Genomic DNA, 17,517 nt, shown 5'->3' on the forward strand with positions numbered 1-17,517 from the left:
TCCTTATTGCCTCGTTTGCTGGCTGGATTCATTTTTCCATCACATTATACCAGTGCTTCTCAAATAGTGGGGCGCGCCCCCCAGGGGGGGCGCCAGGCTCCGTAAAGGGGGGCTCGTTCAGGGCCGGCCTTTGGGGTGTGCGAATTTCTTCTGTATAATGCCGGCAGGCAGGCCGGGCGGGCGGCCGCCACGTCCCTCAGTGATGTCACGTGCCTGCGCCGCCTGCTTCATTCATAAAGCAGGCGGCGCAGATAAGTGACGTCACTGAGGGACGTGCCGGTCGCCCGGCCCGCCTGCCGGCATTATACAGAAGAAATTCGGATATACGGTACTATTAGGAGTGAGGGGGGCATGTTTAATAACTTTAAACGGCGGCGGTGGGCACACGGAATCTGTGGATGGCACAGTTAAGGGGTGGAGGTCTGTGGATGGCACTGTTATGGGCTGGGGGGGCACTGTGGATGGCACTGTTATGGTGTGGGGGGTCTGTGGATGGCACATATATAACAGTGCCAGCCACAGATCCCCCTGTAACAGTGCCAGCCACAGATCCCCCCCATAAGTGTCCGTCATCCACAGATCCCCCCATAAGTGTCCGTCATCCACAGATCCCCCATAAGTGTCCGTCATCCACAGATCCCCCCATAAGTGTCCGTCATCCACAGATCCCCCCATAAGTGTCCGTCATCCACAGATCCCCCCATAAGTGTCCGTCATCCACAGATCCCCCCATAAGTGTCCGTCATCCACAGATCCCCCCATAAGTGTGTGTCCGATCCACATTTCTTTCTTTTTTTATTCTCTTATACGTTAATAAGGATACAGTGTTATGCAGAGGTGTACTTATAACAATTTTATAGACAAATGATACTTTTTACAGTCGCGCGGGGGGGCGCAAAATGTTTTCTTCTTCCTAGGGGGGGCATGACAGAAAATAATTGAGAAGCACTGCATTATACACTGCTTGTATCCAGGGGTTATGACCACCCTGCAATCTAGCAGCTGTGGTCGTGTTTGCGCACTGTAGGAGAAAGCGACGGCCTCTCTGGTGGCCGGTACTTTGGTAGCACGCATCACATGCCTAGCAGCTCCTGTCCTGGCCACCGGGTATCTGCGCTGCAGCCAGGGACGGATTGGCAATGCACCTTACTAGGGAAACTCCCGGTGGGCTGATTGCCTTTTACTAGGCAGGGGGCCGGCAGAGCCCGATCTTCAGCAGCCCCTCCAATACATATCGCTGGCCGCTGGCCCTCCTGCTCTCAGTTATTATCATACACTGTGCATGATAATGACAGCAGAGGTCACCACCTGTAATACTCATTACAGATGCTGGCAGTGCCCAGTGTGCTGTCATTATTATACAATGTGTATAGCAATGACTGCACTGACCTGTGATGTGTGAGAGCCTCAGCCATAACAAAATCACCTTCCCCTCCTGCCCACACCGTGCGCTGACAGAGCTGCAGCCGGTACCAATAAGGCTACTTTCACATTAGCGTTTTCAATTCATAGGATCTCAATAGCGGAAGAAAACTCTTCAGTTTTGTCCCCATTCATTGTCAAAGGGGACAAAACTGAACAAAACGGAATGCACCAAAATGCATTCCGTTCCGCATGGTTACATCCCCATCGCGGAAAGAAAAACGCTGCATGCAGCGTTTTTCTGTCCGCCATGTAGTGTGGAGCAAGACAGATCCGTCCTGACACACAATGTAAATCAATGGGGACGGATCCGTTTTCTCTGACACAATAGAAAACGGATTTGTCCTCCATTGACTTTTAATGGTGTTCATAACGGATCCGTCATGGCTATAGACGACATAATACAACCGGATCCGTTCATGACGGATGCATGCTGTTGTATTATTGTAACGGAAGCGTTTTTTGCAGATCCATGACGGATCCGCAAAAAACACTAATGTGAAAGTAGGCTAAGGGTGGGTTTACACTAGCGTTAGGGAGCCCGTTATGGCTTTCCGTTATATAACGGAATCCATAAGACGGAAGGACGGGTCCGTTTTGCTGCCCATAGACTTGCATTATGACGGAGGTGTCATGTGATGCGTGCCAGCCAATGACAGCCCTCCCCTCCCGACTCGGTTTTCTGCTCTCCAAACATGGAGACATTGCCCCTCCTGCTGTTATCAGGTATGCTGACACTACCTCCTGGCCCTGCTACCTCATCACTGTCAGTCCCACAGCCTGGTCCCTCTGTGTGCCATGTCCTCACCAATTGTATTGCAGGACTACCTCTTGTAATAGATATGTACTGCAGTATATATATATACATCTATTACTAGGGCCGGGGTAGTCCTGCAGTGTATGTATATGTGTGTGTATATATACATATGTATAGATATGTACTGCAGTGTATATCTATCTATCTGTCTAGTCCTGCAGTGCGTGAATGGACATATACATGTATGTTTATTCCGCCAATGAAAATAAATGTGGTTTTCAAAAGGACAGTATCTGGATCCATAAACATTAGGGGAAAAAAAGAAAGTAAAAAATACAAACACCAAATATGTTAAATATAAAAATACAAAGTCAAGTAACATCTAAGGGCTCATGCACACAAACGTATTTTTGTTCCGTGTCCCGTTTTTTTTTGCGCCCTGTATGTGGAACCATTCACTTCAATAGGGCCACAAAAAACGGAAATGACTCCACGTGCATCCTATGTCCATATGTCCACATGGCTGTTCCGCCAAAAAATAGAACATGTCCCATCTTTGCACTACAGACAAGGATAGGACTGTTCAATTAGGGGGCCAGATGATCCGTTCCGCACGCGGCCGGTATCCATATTTTGCGGATCCGTCGGCGAGCTCTAAGGCTGAGTTGACATCACCGTTTTTTTTTTTCTATTCTTCTGAGGCAGTGCTTTTTTTTTCTAAAATAACGGATCTCAGGAGGAAATGGCTCAAACGGATGGCAAATTTGCATAACTGATTTCACGATGTTTTCTTTTTATAGGATCCATTTATTTTTTTTATTTTTTTCCAGTTTTTTTTATGGATCAGAAGAACGGGTTTTGGCTCCACCTACAACATGGGGCCACTTTGAATTCCCAATCTGCCCCTGGCTGCAGCGGTCGTTGTAATCCCTGGATATGAGCAATAGAAAACTGAATCAAGCCAGTAATAACTTTGTCTACATGATAAATGCCATTTGCTGAAGTGAGACAACCCCTTTAATGCCTTTTAACACAGGCAGATACAGCAGGCAATTATCGGGAACGATCCATTCATTCCTGTTCATGCCTGTTCATCAGAGGAGGTGAGAGCTGCATTTACATGCAGCAATCGCCTCTGCCGTATGGAGACAAGGGATTGTTTTTCTCCATAGAAAATTGTTGTTTCTGGGCAGCCGATCCCTGATTTTATCTCAAGACACGGAGGCTCATATTGCGTTAACTTCCTTTACTGATACCACAGCAGCAAAGAAGAAAATCCATGGAATTAACATATCACCATGGCAACAAGCCTGCCCCCTTCCCTAGACCCTATATAATGTCCATACAGAGGGCAGAACCTCCTCTTTCTTTGCTGCTGCCACAGATAAGTACACCATACTCTGCAGGTCCTTTATCTGTTACAGTTTAGAATATATATATATTTATATTTCTTTCAGGTTTTTGGTTAGTTAGATATTTCTGCCTTTGTTGTTTTACTGCCTATTCATCTGTCATTATTGCCTATTCTGTTGTGTTTGCAGCCTTCTACTTTGCCTCTGGCATTATTTGCCTTTGCTTATATTCCCGGTTTTTTCACTTTCCCCTCCTTTTTGGAGTTTGTTCTTTCCCCCGTTATCCCTCCCAGCATGATCTTCTGCCTAGAAACAATGGGGGTCATTTACAAAGACCAACTTTTTTCACCTGTCTTTGATTTCCCCCCTGCTTTTCTGGAGGATTTGGCTAATTTATGACAAAGCACCTTTGGTATTTTTATGCCCATTTTTAGCCCTAAATTATGCAGAAGCCAAAGTCCTGGCCCCTGCCACTCCTTCATAACTCCCAAGCAGTGAAGATGGCGTAAAAACGGCTGTGCGCCACAATATTGTCGCACAAGCATTTAAAGAGTCTCAAAAAGGGGTTGAAACTTTTTATTACCCCAAAAAATGTTCGCAAATGACCCCCAATGTTTTAGGTGACCACGCCAGCGATAATTCCACTTGATGAAAGAGAGTGTACTTGTTCATCAGGTGATCTGCGACACCGTCACACAGAGCAATTATCAGGAACAGTCCTTCCCAATCATTGCCCCGATCACTGGCCCATGTGAAGAGGTCTTTATAGGCATGTTGCAGATTTGAAAATCTGCAGGAAGCGCTGGAAATCCTGCTATGTGTGAATGAGCGTCCCCATCCACAAAAATGACTCTTTAAATTAGTTGTGGATTTTCAGTGCAAATTCACAGTGCACCCCTTCAATTCTGGACTCATCCACTATCTATAAACCTGCACACCGCCCGCTCTTCCCCAGCTCAGTAGAAATCCACCGTACAGTATGTAGGTTTGTACTTACCGTCATGCTTTCATCTGTGCAGGTCACAATTTATCATTGGGATCTTCCTCAAGCTTTGCAAAACGACGGGGGTTGGGAGAACGAGACAATCGTAGACCGGTTTAAGGACTACTCTGAAGTTCTTTTCCAGAGACTGGGTGACAGAGTGAAGTTCTGGATCACTCTGAATGAGCCGTACATCGTTGCCCACTTGGGCTATGGAGAAGGAGCCTTTGCACCAGGTAATTGTTGTAAGTTATAGTCATTGAAAAAGGTCTTATAAAAACTGGCAAAGCAATGAGGGCTGACCCAATAGGCCTTTCACAGACCCTTACTGCCCTTAGGAGGTACCTATAGGGTTTACGGACCAAGTACAGTCACTGCAATACCACCAATCCAATCCTATTGTGTGTAGTGAAGTCCAATGTGCAACAATATACCATAGCCTGGCAGACATAGCTAAAAGGGGTGGGGTAGTAAGGTGTTTTTAAGAAATGAACATGTGTTTTTTCTAATTTTTGGCAAAAAGATGCAGAAGCATTGTGGTTTTCACACTGCAGTTCACAATATAGCAATGCATTTTCTCTTTTCTGCAGCTCACATTTTAACTTTCCTGTGTAGACTAGGGCAGAGTCAGCAGAGTCATCTCATTATTATTAGACTGTGGTTATTTAATGACAGGTGACAGCTCTGTTGTACTCTTAGGCCCCTTGCTGACGAGCGGAATCCGGACCCATTCATTTCAATGGGTCTGTGTACATGAGCATTGTTTTTCTCGCATCACTTGTGCGTTGCATGAAAATCGCAGCATGTTCTATATTCTGCGTTTTTCACGCAACGCTGGCCCCATAGAAGTGAATGGGGCTGCGTGAAAAACGCATTGCATCCTTAAGCAAGTGCGGATGCGATGCGTTTTTCACTGATGGTTGCTAAGAGATGTTGTTTGTAAACCTTCAGTTTTTTATCATGCGCTTGAAAAACGCATCAATGCGCATTGCACCCGCGCAATAAAAACTGAACAACTGAGCGCGATCCCAGACAAAACTGAATGAACTTGCTTGCGAAATCGTGCTTTTTTACTGAACGCATCCGCAACGCATCCAGACCTAATCCGCTCACGCTCGTCTGCAAGGGGCCTTAGGCTAGTATCACACTAGCAGATCAGTTAGATGATTGTCGGGAGGGAAGCGCTCCTTCCCAGCAATTGCCTGCTCATTAATGGAGGAGACCTCTGCTATTACATGCAGCGATCTCCTCCACAGTATGGGGAGAAGTGATCACTAATGCCATCGCTTGTCCCCATACTGAATCATTGTTTGCCGGCAGCAGATCGTGATTAGACAGCAACAAAAAAAACAATTAATTATTAAGCACGATGAACGAGCGCGGGTACCGTAATCAGCAGCAGATCATCATGGGTAATCTCATCCTGGGGACTGTATTAAGCTATAGGCACTTTTCTGACCTTTAATTCCCATATATTGCACCTGCCATAAAGCGTATACACACCTTGCTGCAATGTCAGTATAGACAATACAGGAAGGAAGTACAGACCTCCAATATAACCACCCCTAGGAAAGTTTTCATAAAATATACAGATAAAATATGAGTGAACTCATTCTATAGACTTACAGCTACTGGATGAAACTAAAATTAGAAAAGATGAGACATCCGCTTTAAAGGGGATTTCTACCTGCATTTACATTTACCTCGCCACCTTGATATGTCCATGGGTACCAATTCCTAGTGCCCCGAGGGGCTTTTATTTCCCAACCTGAAAATCTCTGTATTTGTGGTGCACTGTAATTCTGTTTTTTTTTTACTCTCTTCTTAGGAATCTATTCACCAGGGATTAGTGTATACCTGGCAGGACATAACCTGATTAAAGCCCATGCAGAAGTATGGCACCTGTACAATGATAAGTACAGAGCCTCCCAGGGGGGTCTCATCTCCATCACCCTCAACTGTGATTGGGCTGAACCAATTAACCCTTACAAACAAGAGGACACAGAAGCAGCATGGCGGTACCTGATGGTATGTCTGCTAAGAAGTTTAAAGATTTTATTGTATCAGGGAGGAAGCTTAAAAATCTTATAAATATTTGATATAATAATCTACAATGTCAAATTTTAGAGTTATATTCTTGTACATAGGAGCAGTATTATAGTAGTTATATTCTTATACATAGGAGCAGTATTATAGTAGTTATAGTCTAGTACATAGGAGGCAGTATTATAGTAGTTATATTCTTGTACATAGGAGCAGTATTATAGCAGTTATATTCTTGTATATAGGAGCAGTATTATAGTAGTTATATTCTTGTACATAGGAGCAGTATTATAGTAGTTATATTCTTATACATAGGAGCAGTATTATAGTAGTTGTATTCTTGTATATAGGAGCAGTATTATAGTAGTTATATTCTTGTACACAGTAGCAGTATTATAGTAGTTATATTCTTGTACATAGGGGGCAGTATTATAGTAGTTATATTCTTGTACATAGGAGCAGTATTATAGTAGTTATATTCTTGTACATAGGAGCAGTATTATAGTAGTTATATTCTTGTATATAGGAGGCAGTATTATAGTAGTTATATTCTTGTACACAGTAGCAGTACTATAGTAGTTATATTCTTGTACATAGGAGGCAGTATTATAGTAGTTATATTCTTGTACATAGGAGCAGTATTATAGTAGTTATATTCTTGTACATAGGAGCAGTATTATAGTAGTTATATTCTTGTACATAGGAGTAGTATTATAGTAGTTATATTCTTGTACATAGGAGCAGTATTATAGTAGTTATATTCTTGTACATAGGAGCAGTATTATAGTAGTTATATTCTTGTACATAGGGGCAGTATTATAGTAGTTATATTATTGTATATAGGAGCAGTATTATAGTAGTTATATTATTGTACATAGGAGCAGTATTATAGTAGTTATATTCTTGTACATAGGAGCAGTATTATAGTAGTTATATTCTTGTACATAGGAGCAGTATTATAGTAGTTATATTCTTGTACATAGGAGCAGTATTATAGTAGTTATATTCTTGTACATAGGGGCAGTATTATAGTAGTTATATTATTGTATATAGGAGCAGTATTATAGCAGCTATATTCTTGTACATAGGAGCAGTATTATAGTAGTTATACTTGTTCATAGGAGGCAGTATTATAATAGATATATTCTTGTATATAGGAGGCAGTATTATAGTAGTTATATTCTTGTATATAGGAGGCAGTATTATAGTAGTTATATTCTTGTATATAGGAGGCAGTATTATAGTAGTTATATTATTGTATATAGGAGCAGTATTATAGTAGTTATATTCTTGTACATAGGGGGCAGTATTATAGTAGTTATATTGTTGTACATAGGAGCAGTATTATAGTAGTTATATTCTTGTACATAGGAGCAGTATTATAGTAGTTATATTCTTGTACATAGGAGCAGTATTATAGTAGTTATATTCTTGTACATAGGGGCGGTATTATAGTAGTTATATTATTGTATATAGGAGCAGTATTATAGCAGCTATATTCTTGTACATAGGAGCAGTATTATAGTAGTTATATTCTTGTACATAGGAGCAGTATTATAGTAGTTATATTCTTGTACATAGGAGCAGTATTATAATAGATATATTCTTGTATATAGGAGGCAGTATTATAGTAGTTATATTCTTGTATATAGGAGGCAGTATTATAGTAGTTATATTCTTGTACATAGGAGCAGTATTATAGTAGTTATATTCTTGTACATAGGAGCAGTATTATAGTAGTTATATTCTTGTACATAGGAGCAGTATTATAGTAGTTATATTCTTGTACATAGGAGCAGTATTATAGTAGTTATATTCTTGTACATAGGAGGTAGTATTATAGTAGTTATATTATTGTATATAGTAGGCAGTATTATAGTAGTTATATTCTTGTACACAGGAGCAGTATTATAGTAGTTATATTCTTGTACATAGGGGGCAGTATTATAGTAGTTATATTATTGTATATAGGAGCAGTATTATAGTAGTTATATTCTTGTACATAGGAGGCAGTATTATAGTAGTTATATTCTTGTAGACAGGAGCAGTATTATAGTAGTTATATTCTTGTACATAGGAGCATACGGATAGCATTCAGTATTTTTGCGGACCCATAGACTTCAATGGGGCCATATCCTGATTTTCACGGACAAGTATAGGACATGTTTCATTTGTTTTGCGAAACCGTGGAATAGAAAAGGGCCCCATAGAAGTGAATGGGTCAGCATCTAATCCGCAAAAAAACAGATCCGCATTTTTGCGGATAGCATACGGCCGTCTGAATGATCCCTAATAGTTATATTTTTGTACATACAGGGCAGGATTATAATATTTACCTGCAAGTGTGCCTGGTAATAAGAACAGCTTGTCCCCATATGAGATCACCTTAAAACATAAAACTTTATAGATGTCGGAGTGGTACACCATATTACACATAGAAAGAAAACTTTTCATGTGATCATGTATAAGTGACTTTCATTGGTTTTTTAGTTTTTCGCTGGATGGTTTGGACATCCTGTCTTTAAAACTGGAGACTACCCAGAAGTTATGAAGACCTATGTACGTGAGAGAAGCCTTGCTGTGGGGCTGCCCCAAAGCCGGTGAGTATGCTGACAATGACAAGGCCAGCATCAGCCATGTAATAATCCTTATTTCACATTGTATTATGATTGGATGATGTTTCAAAGATACAATCCGAGTGAAACTCATATATCATATTCTGCTTGGTGTACAGTCTTTAAAACCACATCTGTAATTACTGCTGATCTACAATGGATTGCAATGCAGAGGAAGAGACAAATGTCATTCATCAGAGGCATACCTACCATAGGTAGATTGCTCCCGTTATAAGGCCTGCGGCCAGAACTGCCTTCTTTTGCTCCGTCATTGAGTAAAATGAAAATAATTTGTCTACTTGCAACCACCACTAGGGGGAGATTGCTGTCTACAGATTTTTACAGCACCCATGGAGTGTCTTGTTTTCCATTTAAAATGGAGATCACAATACAATGCTGGACCTGTTACATAATGGTCACAACTGATACTAGACGCATCCCATTGATTTACAATGGGGTTCTGATGAGTTGCCTGTTGTTCTGATGGGAAAATAGTGCTGCGTGCATTTTTCCGCTTCAACGTTACAAAATCTATGACAGGGACTCCTAATGGAGCCAGTCAGAGACACATGTGAACCTAGCCTTAGAGAGAAGGGCATACAGGAGCATATTGCAGTAGTCTAGGCAGGAGATGACGAGGGCATGCACAGGCATATTGGGTGATTTGTGGTTGAAGGAAGAACAGATGTGAGAAGTGTTTCTGAGCTGGAGGTGACGAAAAGGGGTAAAGACCTGGATGTGTGGTCTGCAGGACAGAACAGAATCAAAGGTCTATTCCTCATATGGATGCATGATCCTTACCACACCTGCCCTTCATACTTTGGATAGATAGTCATTGCTATGCTTTTCATCATCTTCAGGCTCCCAGAGTTTACAGACAGTGAGAAGCAAAGAATAAAAGGCACGTACGACTTCTTTGGCCTGAACCACTACACTAGCGTTCTGGTTGGAAATGCTGTCTATGGACTAGACTATCAGGCTTATCAAGGGGACAGGTAAGGTGACACTGACTATAACTGGATCCTAACTAAAAACAATAAAGAGATTTGATGGATTTTCTGTCCTCCATTACAGGGGGGTTTATTTACTGAGCGACCAGACCTGGCTCGGATCTGGGAGTATATGGCTGAGAGTGACGCCTTTTGGACTCAGAAGGTTATTAAACTGGATAAAGGAAGAATTTAACAACCCTCTTATATATATCACAGAAAACGGCATATCTGAGCGTGGGACAAATCTAAATGATGAATGGAGAATCCATTATTATAAGCATTATTTGAACGAGGCTCTGAAAGGTATGGGATTATATACAACGTAGGCCAAACGTATCTGCAATCCATGTCAGTCAACCACATCCAGTCTTTACTTGTAGTTAAATTACTCACAAGAAGTCTACATATACAGTACAGACCAAAAGTTTGGACACACCTTCTCATTCAAAGAGTTTTCTTTATTTTCATGACTATGAAGGCATCAAAACTATGAATTGTGGAATTATATACATAACAAACAAGTGTGAAACAACTGAAAATATGTCATATTCTAGGTTCTTCAAAGTAGCCATCTTTTGCTTTGATTACTGCTTTGCACACTCTTGGCATTCTCTTGATGAGCTTCAAGAGGTAGTCCCCTGAAATGGTCTTCCAACAGTCTTGAAGGAGTTCCCAGAGATGCTTAGCACTTGTTGGCCCTTTTGCCTTCACTCTGCGGTCCAGCTCACCCCAAACCATCTCGATTGGGTTCAGGTCCGGTGACTGTGGAGGCCAGGTCATCTGGCGCAGCACCCCATCACTCTCCTTCATAGTCAAATAGCCCTTACTTTCAAAGTTTTCCAAATTTTTCGGCTGACTGACTGACCTTCATTTCTTAAAGTAATGATGGCCACTCGTTTTTCTTTACTTAGCTGCTTTTTTCTTGCCATAATACAAATTCTAACAGTCTATTCAGTAGGACTATCAGCTGTGTATCCACCTGACTTCTCCCCTAAACGCAACTGATGGTCCCAACCCCATTTATAAGGCAAGAAATCCCACTTATTAAACCTGACAGGACACACCTGTGAAGTGAAAACCATTTCAGGGGACTACCTCTTGAAGCTCATCAAGAGAATGCCAAGAGTGTGCAAAGCAGTAATCAAAGCAAAAGGTGGCTACTTTGAAGAACCTAGAATTTTACATATTTTCAGTTGTTTCAGACTTGTTTGTTATGTATATAATTCCACATGTGTTAATTCATAATTTTAATGCCTTCAGTGTGAATCTACAATTTTCATAGTCATGAAAATAAAGAAAACTCTTTGAATGAGAAGGTGTGTCCAAACTTTTGGTCTGTACTGTATAAGGAGGCATATACACAGCAACCTCACCTCAATAACACCTTCAGGTCATTATACAAGTATATCTGCTGTATGTTGTTTTTATATATATATATATATATATATATATATATATATATTGTTTATTTGTATGTATATGTATACTGCCTCCTATGTTTAAGAACTACTACTCCTATGTACAAGATTATAACAACTATAATACTGCCTCCTATGTATAGGAAAATAACTACTATAATACTGCCTCCTATGTACAAAAATATAACTACTATAATACTGCCTCCTATGTACAAGAATATAACTACTATAATACTGCTCCTATGTACAAGAATATAACTACTATAATACTGCTCCTATGTATAGGAAAATAACTACTATAATACTGCCTCCTATGTACAAGAATATAACTACTATAATACTGCTCCTATGTACAAGAATATAACTACTATAATACTGCTCCTATATACAAGAATATAACTACTATAATACTACCTCCTATGTACAAGAATATAACTACTATAATACTACCTCCTATGTACAAGAATATAACTAATATAATACTGATCCTATGTACAAGAATATAACTACTATAATACTGCTCCTATATACAAGAATATAACTACTATAATACTACCTCCTATGTACAAGAATATAACTACTATAATACTACCTCCTATGTACAAGAATATAACTAATATAATGCTGCACCTATGTACAAGAATATAACTACTATAATACTGCTCCTGTATACAAGAATATAACTACTATAATGCTGCTCCTATGTACAAGAATAGAACTACTATAAAACTGCTCCTATGTACTAGAATATAACTACTATAATACTGCTCCTATGTACAAGAATATAACTACTATAATGCCGCTCCTATGTACAAAAATATAACTGCTATATACAGGTGAAACTCAAAAAAAAAAATTGGATATCGTGCAAAGTATATTTATTTCAGTAATGCAACTTAAAAGGTGAAACTAATATATGAGACTCATTACATGCAAAGTGAGATATTTAAAGCCTTTATTTGTTATAATTTGGATGATTATGGCTTACAGCTTATGAAAACCCCAAAGTCACAATCTCAGGTACCCTTTGCTCATGGGGTATGGATTAATTAGCTGACTAGAGTGTGATACTTTCAGCCTAGAATATTGAACCTTTTGCACAATATTTACATTTTTCGAGTTTCACCTGTAACTACTATAATACTGCTCCTATGTACAAGAATATAACTACTATAATACTGCTCCTATGTACAAGAATATAACTACTATAATACTGCTCCTATGTACAAGAATATAACTACTATAATACTGCTCCTATGTACAAGAATATAACTACTATAATACTGCTCCTATGTACAAGAATATAACTACTATAATACTGCCCCCTATGTACAAGAATATAACTACTATAATACTGCCCCCTATGTACAAGAATCTAACTACTATAATACTGCTCCTATGTACAAGAATATAACTACTATAATACTGCTCCTATGTACAAGAATATAACTACTGTACTATAATACTGCTCCTATGTACAAGAATCTAACTACTATAATACTGCTCCTGTGTACAAGAATATAACTACTATAATACTGCCCCCTATGTACAAGAATATAACTACTATAATACTGCCTCCTATGTACAAGAATATAACTACTATAATACTGCCTCCTATGTACAAGAATATAACTACTATAATACTGCTCCTATGTACAGGAATATAACTACTATAATACTGCTCCTATGTACAAAAATATAACTACTATAATACTGCTCCTATGTACAAGAATATAACTACTATAATACTGCCTCCTATGTACAAGAATATAACTACTATAATACTGCTCCTATGTACAAGAATATAACTACTATAATACTGCTCCTATGTACAAGAATATAACTACTATAATACTGCTCCTATATACAAGAATATAACTACTATAATACTGCTCCTATGTACAAGAATATAACTACTATAATACTGCTCCTATGTACAAGAATATAACTACTATAATACTGCTCCTATGTACAAGAATATAACTACTATAATACTGCTCCTATATACAAGAATATAACTACTATAATACTGCTCCTATGTACAAGAATATAACTACTATAATACTGCTCCTATATACAAGAATATAACTACTATAATACTGCTCCTATGTACAAGAATATAACTACTATAATACTGCTCCTATGTATAGGAAAATAACTACTATAATACTGCCTCCTATGTACAAGAATATAACTACTATAATACTGCTCCTATGTACAAGAATATAACTACTATAATACTGCTCCTATATACAAGAATATAACTACTATAATACTACCTCCTATGTACAAGAATATAACTACTATAATACTACCTCCTATGTACAAGAATATAACTAATATAATACTGATCCTATGTACAAGAATATAACTACTATAATACTGCTCCTATATACAAGAATATAACTACTATAATACTACCTCCTATGTACAAGAATATAACTACTATAATACTACCTCCTATGTACAAGAATATAACTAATATAATGCTGCACCTATGTACAAGAATATAACTACTATAATACTGCTCCTGTATACAAGAATATAACTACTATAATGCTGCTCCTATGTACAAGAATAGAACTACTATAAAACTGCTCCTATGTACTAGAATATAACTACTATAATACTGCTCCTATGTACAAGAATATAACTACTATAATGCCGCTCCTATGTACAAAAATATAACTGCTATATACAGGTGAAACTCAAAAAAAAAAATTGGATATCGTGCAAAGTATATTTATTTCAGTAATGCAACTTAAAAGGTGAAACTAATATATGAGACTCATTACATGCAAAGTGAGATATTTAAAGCCTTTATTTGTTATAATTTGGATGATTATGGCTTACAGCTTATGAAAACCCCAAAGTCACAATCTCAGGTACCCTTTGCTCATGGGGTATGGATTAATTAGCTGACTAGAGTGTGATACTTTCAGCCTAGAATATTGAACCTTTTGCACAATATTTACATTTTTCGAGTTTCACCTGTAACTACTATAATACTGCTCCTATGTACAAGAATATAACTACTATAATACTGCTCCTATGTACAAGAATATAACTACTATAATACTGCTCCTATGTACAAGAATATAACTACTATAATACTGCTCCTATGTACAAGAATATAACTACTATAATACTGCTCCTATGTACAAGAATATAACTACTATAATACTGCCCCCTATGTACAAGAATATAACTACTATAATACTGCCCCCTATGTACAAGAATCTAACTACTATAATACTGCTCCTATGTACAAGAATATAACTACTATAATACTGCTCCTATGTACAAGAATATAACTACTGTACTATAATACTGCTCCTATGTACAAGAATCTAACTACTATAATACTGCTCCTGTGTACAAGAATATAACTACTATAATACTGCCCCCTATGTACAAGAATATAACTACTATAATACTGCCTCCTATGTACAAGAATATAACTACTATAATACTGCCTCCTATGTACAAGAATATAACTACTATAATACTGCTCCTATGTACAGGAATATAACTACTATAATACTGCTCCTATGTACAAAAATATAACTACTATAATACTGCTCCTATGTACAAGAATATAACTACTATAATACTGCCTCCTATGTACAAGAATATAACTACTATAATACTGCTCCTATGTACAAGAATATAACTACTATAATACTGCTCCTATGTACAAGAATATAACTACTATAATACTGCTCCTATATACAAGAATATAACTACTATAATACTGCTCCTATGTACAAGAATATAACTACTATAATACTGCTCCTATGTACAAGAATACAACTACTATAATACTGCTCCTATGTACAAGAATATAACTACTATGGGGGCGGAGTCTGACTGCCAACCTGAACAGTCGCATGTAGGAGAGCTCCTCTCACTGCAATCCTGCAACCTGGTTAATTTCGCACTTTAACCCAGCAAGGCATGGGGAAAGTCGGCAGATACATCCCCCAAGACAAGACAGACTCCCCGAAACTGGATAGAGGGGTCTCAGAGATGGAGAAATATCTAAATAAGAAAGCCTCAGGCAGCAGGAGCAGCATGGCCAAGATGGCGCCGCTTACACCGGACGACTGGTCCCAGGAATCAGAAGGAGCTTCAGGGATGATTCCTGACCTGGATGACGGGGCTCCGCTTCCAGGTACTGCCCCGATATCGAGGAAATTCCTCCAACAAGCCCTCTCCTCAGCCATCGCTCCTGTGCTCCAGGACTTACAGGAGATTAAATCCGATGTTAAACAAATCGGACAGCGTGTGGAGACGCTGGAAGGCAATCAGGCTGCCTTACTCACATATGCCAACACTCTGGGGGATAATGCTGCGGCTTGTATGGCTTCCCTGGACTCCGCTTTCTCCCTAATCGAGGACCAGGAGAACCGCAGCAGGCGGAAGAATATTCGGCTGCGCGGTCTCCCTGAGCTGATACCGCATGAGGAGTTACCAGAAGTAGCGGCCGCCATCTTTGCTGACCTTTTGGGGCCGGAGTACACAACTGGAATCGAAATTGAGCGCATCCACCGGTCGCTTAGGCCGAAACCAAAAGTAAATGAAAATCCTAGGGATATAGTGTGTGGCCTCTTAAAATATACCGATACAGTGGCAATACTAAGGGCAGCAAGGGATCGGAAAGAGCTCACATATAAAGATGCCAAGATCCTCATGTTCCAGGATTTGGCGCCAACAACGCTGAATAAGCGGAGGGCCCTCCGACCACTTACGGATCACCTGCGGCACATTAAAACCCCTTACAAGTGGCTGTTCCCCTTCGGCCTAACGTTCGCCATGGGAGGCAGAAGATGCACCATCAGAGTCCCAGGAGACCTAGCAGCAGCGTGGGGATTGCTCCAGATCACACCTATGGACATACCATCATGGCTGCCCTCAGCGGAGACCGGGATCCCACTGCCAGAGTTACCGGGAGTTCAGAGGTGGAATAAAGCTGCATCAAGGAGGAAGACCGGTTCCAGGCCCCAGGACACTTGAGCACCTGTAGCTCTAAGGTTATCTGATAATCTTTGTGTTGGTATTCATGGCAGGAGTTTCTCCTAATTTTCCATGGCAGTTTTGCACGTAATATGCCGGCTCTCTGTTCTATGTTTTTTCTCTATGTTTTTTCTATATTATATAGCATATTATTTCCATACAAGGCATGTAAGCTCAGTTGGGGCTGGCATGTAATGATAATTTATGTCTCCTATTTAATTTGGGTTATAACATACCATATAATGCATTTTGTATTGCACCAGGTCTGCAGGGTGAGCTGGCTATCCAGGATCTTCTTTAAAGATCTTGTGCTTTTCCCCCTACATGCACCACATCAGGGCACTACTTGTGCAGCCCTGGTGCAAGCACACTAATGGTGAGGCATACACGCTGACCGCACTGTTCCTTAGGGGTGCGCTCGGATGTGTTAACCCTCACTTCTGTTATCTAGTCACAATTCTGGGTTCTATAAGGATTGTGCACTATGTTAGTGTTTTTTGTTACTTGGAATCTCTAGTGAAATGGCCGGTCAGGCTACTTTATGCAGTTGCCTATAGATATGCACAATGTCTAAGTTAAAGTGTACCTCATTCAACGTTAGGGGCTTTAACACTCCCCAAAAAAGATCTCAAGTTTTACGACTAATGAGGAAATCCCATTCTGATATATGCTTTTTCCAGGAATTACATTTTAAAACCAAAAATATTCCTACCCTCCAGAAAAGTTATTATAATAATTGGTTTATTAGCACATTTGTTAAGGCCAAAAGAGGGGTGGGTATTGCCATCGCTAAGCGAATCCCTTTTAAAATGACAGACTCTCAGTCAGATTCTGAGGGCAGATATGTGTTCGTGAAGGGCTTCATTGGCACGCAGCGGATAACCTTAGCCAGTCTGTATAGCCCCAATAGGGGACAAAAG

The 17,517-nt window shown here is 39.5% G+C and overlaps 1 protein-coding gene across 1 annotated transcript in view; it reads left to right on the top strand.

Moving 5' to 3' along the window:
- Positions 1-17,517, top strand: part of LCT (lactase) — a 129,303-nt gene that overhangs the window by 22,162 nt on the left and 89,624 nt on the right. Inside the window, exons 11-15 of the mRNA XM_040441528.1 lie at positions 4,551-4,749; positions 6,342-6,541; positions 9,047-9,156; positions 10,032-10,166; positions 10,246-10,466. Of these exons, the coding sequence (XP_040297462.1) occupies positions 4,551-4,749; positions 6,342-6,541; positions 9,047-9,156; positions 10,032-10,166; positions 10,246-10,466 (865 nt within the window). The remainder of the gene's footprint in view (positions 1-4,550; positions 4,750-6,341; positions 6,542-9,046; positions 9,157-10,031; positions 10,167-10,245; positions 10,467-17,517) is intronic.

The sequence above is a fragment of the Bufo bufo genome, chromosome 7 (genome assembly GCF_905171765.1).
Source record: "Bufo bufo chromosome 7, aBufBuf1.1, whole genome shotgun sequence".
In the NCBI taxonomy this organism is placed as follows: Eukaryota; Metazoa; Chordata; class Amphibia; order Anura; family Bufonidae; genus Bufo; species Bufo bufo.